The sequence below is a fragment of the Macrobrachium nipponense genome, chromosome 33 (assembly GCF_015104395.2).
Source record: "Macrobrachium nipponense isolate FS-2020 chromosome 33, ASM1510439v2, whole genome shotgun sequence".
NCBI lineage: Eukaryota > Metazoa > Arthropoda > Malacostraca > Decapoda > Palaemonidae > Macrobrachium > Macrobrachium nipponense.
Window position 1 is genome coordinate 43,868,021 of NC_087219.1, and position 7,265 is coordinate 43,875,285.

At 39.5% G+C, this 7,265-nt stretch overlaps 1 protein-coding gene across 7 annotated transcripts in view; it reads right to left on the reverse strand.

Moving 5' to 3' along the window:
- Positions 1-7,019, reverse strand: part of LOC135203132 (sushi, von Willebrand factor type A, EGF and pentraxin domain-containing protein 1-like) — a 257,130-nt gene extending 250,111 nt beyond the window's left edge. For 2 of the 7 annotated variants that reach the window (XM_064232784.1, XM_064232781.1), the window contains exon 1: positions 6,572-7,018. In XM_064232784.1, the coding sequence (XP_064088854.1) occupies positions 6,572-6,668 (97 nt within the window). In that variant the 5' untranslated portion in view covers positions 6,669-7,018. Of the gene's footprint in view, positions 1-6,571 lie in introns of all 7 variants that reach the window. The other 5 variants (XM_064232783.1, XM_064232779.1, XM_064232780.1 and 2 more) reach the window with 4 other exon arrangements.
- Between the last annotated feature and the right edge of the window lie 246 nt (positions 7,020-7,265).

Genomic DNA, 7,265 nt, shown 5'->3' on the forward strand with positions numbered 1-7,265 from the left:
GTGCAATCTCGCGCTTTCTGTACATCGAGGCCCTTCCTATCCAATTACACTAATACAGTGTCTAATCAGCCTTCCCAATGTCTTCCTCCTCTCCTTTCCAGCTGCTGAATTCAGGATGATCCATCCTGCAGGTAATTTATATAACGCCTCTTCCCACTATAATATTCACACACGGCCAGGTCTCTCTCTGTACTGTAAACAGAGAGCTGCCACTTTTAATAACATACTTATTACATATTGACTTCCACGCTGGGTTCGAACAACGTGGATTCTAATCTTCACGACGACATGGAAAGAAAAATGGTAAAAGTAAATGAATACTCGATCGTACTCCAAAGACCCTCCGGCAACGAGTTTTATAACCGATATCAGGATCAGGAAATACTCGTTAGTTCTTAAAGAAAATTCCCAGGCTGTTTTATGGCAGATACTAGGAGGGGGAGGAGGGAGAGAGTGGGTGGGAATTGTCCGATGATCGCTGATATTATCCCTCTGATGGTTGGGGAGCGTTGAGGATCTTTCGAAGTGAGATGTTTGTTTACAAAACGACGAAAGCAGGAGTTCGAATTTCCCTCGGGATGACTATTTTCTGATGATGATGGTTATTGTTAGGCGGCTTTATGGACATGAATATTTCATAGTTAGCAGCATTCGCAAGTTCCGTCGATATGACTAAACGCTACTATCGTCATTATTATCAATCACTTTATATAAATAATGGTTATTAGGAGATGGTAGAGTCGACAAATCTAGATCCAAGTGGATAACGGTATGTACGAGTATACCTTCCTGAAACAAAGGGGCCATCATGCAGTCTGCTAAAAAAGGAACCATTGGCGAGAGAGGACAGCCCAGCACTGGACAATGGCCCGAATGTTATTCATTTAGAAATTATCGTAGAATGACATCGAAACTGGCTGTACAATAGGACCATGACCGTGGAACGAAAGTTGTTAAGCTCTACCCTTTCAGTGCAGGGTTCCCACACTCCCTCTCGCCACCCCCCTTAAAAAATAATAGAAAACAGAAGTAAAAAAATTGATAAAGTAAAATGAAATAAAAGCTCTCCGTTCCAGTAAAACCACTGAAAGGTTTTACCTCGAATATTTTGCCCATAGACCTCAAATTGAGTTTTAATGCACTCTGTCAGGTTTACATGTGTCCAGTCATTTATTTATTTGTATTATGGGCGTTTCAGTAACAGGGGTAACACTTCTATAGAAAGCTGTAGAACCCTAGCGTTTAATTTTCAGAAATGTCTCCCAAATTTCTAAAATGCTATAAACTAGCAAAAGAAGTTCAATAATAATAATAATAATAATAATAATATAATAATAATAATAATAATAATAATAATAATAATAATAATAATAATAAGTAAAAAACCACAGAGGTAGTGAATGTAAATATACATTAGAAATATATTTCAAATATATATTTAATTTATATCACTGTGTATTTCTTCGCCATTTTAGTTACTCGTGCCATTACGAGATTTTTTATAAATAATAATTGACAATTAAAAGCCACAGTAGTGTAAAAAATTTATTTTAGTACAATGCTAAAAATTACTAGGAGAGACTTTCGTATCCCTCTTCAGTATCCGAAAGTCTCTCCTAGTAATTTTTAGCATTGTACAAAAATATATTTTTAACACTACTGCGCTTTTAATAGTCAATATTATAACCCCGTTACGGAGGTTCCTTAGTTCGATGATGATAATAATAATAATAATAATAATAATAATAATAATAATAATAATAATTAATAATAATAATGTCAACAAAAAAACACAGCCCGAACTTCTCTTTAAGGCAACCCACTGCCCCAGTTCGACGCAGCAAGATTCATTATTCGATTCAAGAAGAAATGTAAGGTAAATTCCCCGACTTTTAGACATCACTACCTAAAAACGAGGAGTGCCTTGAGTCAAGTTTTACCGCAATTTATTAACCCGTTTGGCTTCATGCCACATATCTTTTCCTCTTTTCCCTCCTTCGATTTTTTTCCTTTCTTCTTTTTCTTCTTCTCCTTCTCCACTCTTTCGATACGTTTAAGTGCAATATGCTGGCGACGTTGTGACTCGTGGTAAAATTTACACACACACATATATATATATATATATATATATATATATATATATATATATATATATATATATATAATGTATGCATGTGTGTGTGTATAATTTAATTTTGACGTGTTTAGCAAGACCTGTTGGTGAAGAAGTTAGCCCAGTCCTTGGTCGGATTCAGATTAAGTTGGCTTATGATGCCTAGCGTGAACCTCTGGACTCATCCTACCAAACTTAGATGCAAGATAGGTCGATGCCATTTTTTACCCTGTTTCGGCCTCTTCAACAGTCGCGTAATTGTCAGGTACCAAATTCACGGATGAAAACTAAAGCATGAATGGAATATGTCTTGATAAGCGTTCCTCCTGGGATAGTACCTGAACTGTGTTCAATTAGCTGGTAAGATGAGTATCGCAACCACTAGACAACAAGGTTTAATTATATATATATATATATATATATATATATATCTATATATATATATCTATACTATATATATCCCTTAAACCCCTTAAAAGAGGGAGTGCCGGAGACGGAACCCTTACAGTTTTCATCCAAGCGCTGAGACCTATGGGGTCATTCAGCGCTATAACAGGAATTGATAGTAAATATGTTTGAAAGATGTTACAGGAGGAAAACCTCGCAGTTGCACTATGAATCAACTGTAAGGACAGGGTGGAAAGTGAGATGGAATATGAACGGAGGTAATGAAAGGGGTTGCAGCTAGGGGCCGAAGGGATGCTGCAAAGAACCTTAAGCAATGCCTGCAGTGTACCGCATGAGGTGCACTGACGGCGCTACTCCCCTACGGAACCTTGGGGTTTGGGTTGCTATCCAAATGTCCTTGCCCCTTGGATATTCAAGGGGCACGTGTGCCGACGGCATCCGTCTTTTCATGGTGGCCACTTATCCAAGTACTGACCAGACTCTAGCTATTAGAGTCTTAAGTTAACCCTTCAAACAGGAAAATATCTCATCTCTTTTGCTAAGGCTTGAAATCCGTTCCTTGCTGTGCCTCCTTTGATTTTTATAACTTCCCGTCCTTTGGAGGGTGCAAATATTGTATCCTTCTACAGCATAGTCTCCTCTCTTTACATGCTCCTTTTTGTTGCAGCGTTGCTACCAAGGTATTTAAGTTGTCATCCAGTTAACCCTCGTGAATGATGAGATTTACACTGATAATGGTCATTACTATTATGTTTGGCCTTAAAATGGCAAAGAACTTTCAGGAAACATCTTTTCACTGACGATTTCTAATATCTGTTGGTGATTATGAACAACCAACAATGGTCAATTGCAAATGTGTTGTTGGTCAACAATGACCACTGGTCATCACCATTATCTACTGGCGGCTAAAATTATCCATTGGCGGCAACCAATTTCCACAAGTAGCCTCTGGTGGCCACCACATATGTTCAGTGGCCATTATTACATTATGGTCGGCACAATTGTCATCCAGTAGCTATCAGGGTTTGCTAGTGGTCACCATTGTTCCACTGGTAACTGTAATCCCCCTGTCATAGTAACCAACGCCTTCTTGAGATCACCTATGTTCTCTGGAGACCACCACTGTCTCCGAGAGCCCATCAATATTTACAATTGTCTGCTTGTGGGTAATTACTAATGCCTTTTAATGGTATACCATCATCCACTGGTGGCCATTAATGACCTCTCAAGTGGGCACCATCCATTGGTCATCATTGGCTCTAGTGTGCAAAACTGTATACCAGTCATCACCTTTGTCCTCTTCTGGGCAGAAATGTGCACTGGTGACCACCGCTGCCCTCTAGTGGTTATTATTGGTATCCACTGCTGTCCTCTGATGGCTTCCAGTGGCCACTATGGTCCCTTGATACCCAGCTTTTTCTGGTGGGACTAGTGGCCACTATTGTCCTGAACGCCACCATTGTCCATTGGTGGTTACCTTTGTCCGAAGTTGCCGACCAGTGTATCTGGTGGCCTTCGTTATTTAGACGTGGTCACTGATGTCCACTATTGGCCATCATTTCTTAAGGTAATTACCACTGTCTATCATCATAGGTCAATATTCTCCACCAGGAGTTACCATTGGCCACAGCTAGCCACCATATTGAACCAGGAAACGCCAGTGGCCGCCACTGTCCGTAGGGGCTACCAATATCCACTGGTGATCATCACTGTCAAAGGTTGTCACCATTACCCACCCGTGGCCATTATAGTTAATAGTGGACATCATTATCCACTGGTGGTCAATATTGTCGAATGATGGCCATCAATATCCTACGGTGGTAGCCACAGTCCACTGGTGGCCACTGATGTCACTGGTGGTAACTAATGTCCCTTGTGCATCTTCAACGTCCACTGACGGTCAGCGACTTTCTTTAGGTCGAAGAAAGACCAACTTTTGTTTCGTAACTTTTAGCATAAAAGTGGCAGGACTTTTATCTGCAAGAGCTTCTTTCGAGACTTTTGAGTCGCCACCTTTCCTGTTTACTGATTTTTAGATCGTTAATTGGAGAGAGAGAGAGAGAGGAGAGAAGAGAGAGAGGAGAGAGAGAGAGTAGGGAGAGGAGAGAGAGAATTGCTCGAAAAGTTGGTGTTAAAAGCTGAGAGAGAGAGAGAGAGAGAGAGAGAGAGAGAGAGAGAGAGAGAGAGAGAGAGAGAGAGATTTTGCTTGAAAAGTTGCTGTGTTAAAAGCTGGAGAGAGAGAGAGAGTTTGCTTGAAAGGTTGCTGTGATAAAAGCTGGAGAGAGAGAGAGAGAGAGAGAGAGAGAGAGAGAGAGAGAGAGAGAGAGAGAGAGAGAGAGAGAGAGCGACTATTTTAAAAATTTTCTATAATGAAAACCTGAAGAGCAGATGAGGTAGATAGATAATTCTCAGCATTATCATTCAGAAGGTAAACAAAATTCCTACTCATAAAAAGAACAGGCCTACAGGGACCATGACTTGAAACTAAAGCTTCCAAAGAATAGATAGATAGACTAACAATGCCTTATCGATAAGATAGAAGAGTTAATAATAAAAATTTGAAGAGATACAGATCGTCGAGATAAAAAACAATAACACATCCTGATGCAAGTGAATTAAAATGACCACGGATGGGATAAAATAAAGCCAATCCGAGAGTGAAGTCAATGGCGGGAAAAGTGGGTCAGGCCGTACCATTCTACCAACAACTGACGATATATATATATATAGATATATATATATTATATATATATATATATATATATATATATATATGTGTGTGTGTGTGTGTTGTGTGTGGTGTGTGTGTGTATGTGTGATATATATATATATATATATTAGTTTATGCTGTAAATTGTTGTAACAGTTGAAAGTCCTTTCATTTAATGCAAAGAAATCCATAATCATCTCCACGGGTACTATGCGTCTAGTACTCTCTGCTTTAACGGGTATGTGATGTCGTACTGATTGCAGTTGATTGCAAGAGATTGGGCAAAGATAACTAAATATCTGATAGCGAGAGACTAAGCAACGATAACTAAATAGCAGTTCACTAAACTACCAATTACAAATTCCCCTCGCCATCGTATCAAAACTTATGAGTATTATTAAACGTTACCTTATTGTAGATATGCATTAGAACTATTCCTTCGATCACGACATTCTAAACATTACTAAGCACTGCTTTGCTTAAGTCTCTTGCAATTGACTGCAATCAATGGCGTCCTAACTGCCTTTAACGAAGGCAGATTATATTTATTCGCTCTAATGATAACGCTCAGTAATATTCTCATTAGACTGCGATGCGATGGCGAGAGAAATTGGTATTTGGTAGCATAATAAACTAATATTTAGTTATATTTCTAAGCGGGACAACGTGACTGAATAAAATAATGCCTTAGGTTATAACCAACATAGACGGCGGAACTATATAATAAACGACTATGTAAATGATAGCAAACCTTAAATTTTTGTCAAATGTAGACTATAAAATAATGCTAAAGTGATAAACCACGTCAATGAATAACGGTGAGAAGTTCCTGTCATAATCACTTCATATATTGAGATTTTTCTTAAGCATCGAGGCATTCTTATGAAGATTCAAGGAAACGATATCCAAAACGTGTTTCGCTTCAGCCTAAAGCTTACTTTCAGGAAATCTTGAATACAAAGTCTGACATATATATATATATATATATATATATATATACTATATATATATATATATATATATATATATGTCTTTTAGACGTGAAGATGGTCTAGCAGTTTCCCTCTCTAACAAAATTATTAACCGCAAAGTTAGTACTAAGGATGCAATGTTTTAAATTGCAAGATTAAAAGATTAGTCTTACCTTGGTGCTTACTCTCACAATCATGAAATGAACAGATGGGCTTTACATATATAATTGTTTACTATTGTAATTACAGCATAGTTCACGAACCGGTATTTCTTATCTTAGAGTTAACTGCCATAAATACACAATTACTATATGGGTCTTACCTACACAAGTGTTTGCTGCTACTCTACTACACACAGATGAGCCTTACCTATCACACTCCAGCTGACGAAGAAAATACACCCCCAGACAAATGAGTGTCTACGAAATGGGAGAAGAATGTGTAGGTGTCTCATACTGCCTCCCATGATCTCGACGATCTCGTTCCTCTTTGAAACGAAGTTGCGTCCTTTTCCTGAACTTCTTTAGACCTTACTGGCTAAAGACCCTCTTATCACGGGACCTCTGAATCTTTTTACAGGCGAGTATTATCGGTAACGGTTAGATCCATCGTCTGCGAGCACAGTTTCAGGGAGGAATTCGCGGGGAACTTCGCGCGAGGAGGGAAAAGTTACCACGACAGGAGAGAACGACTGGGCGACCACTTCGATTGAAGCAGAGGCGTCCGGCGGTAGAGCGCAGTGTCGTGCGGACGCCGGCTGTTCCTCGACTGAGCGGGAAAGTAGGGCGAACCCACCCTTATCGACGTGAGAGGCCGCCCCAGTCCCACTCTCAGGTCTATACAGGCGCAAAGGCACAGACCTTTATACTGGAACCGACATCCATAGAGAGACCCCTCTACGGACAGACACATACATACGCTCACGCGCTCGCCCCCTACATGCACACGCGTACACGTCCCTTAAAAAACTTTGTAAGTCATAAGTTTGGAAGTTTCTCTCCTCGAAAAAAGTTAGAAGAGTTTTAGTGAGAGTAATGGAGCTTCATAACTTCCGATGGTCATT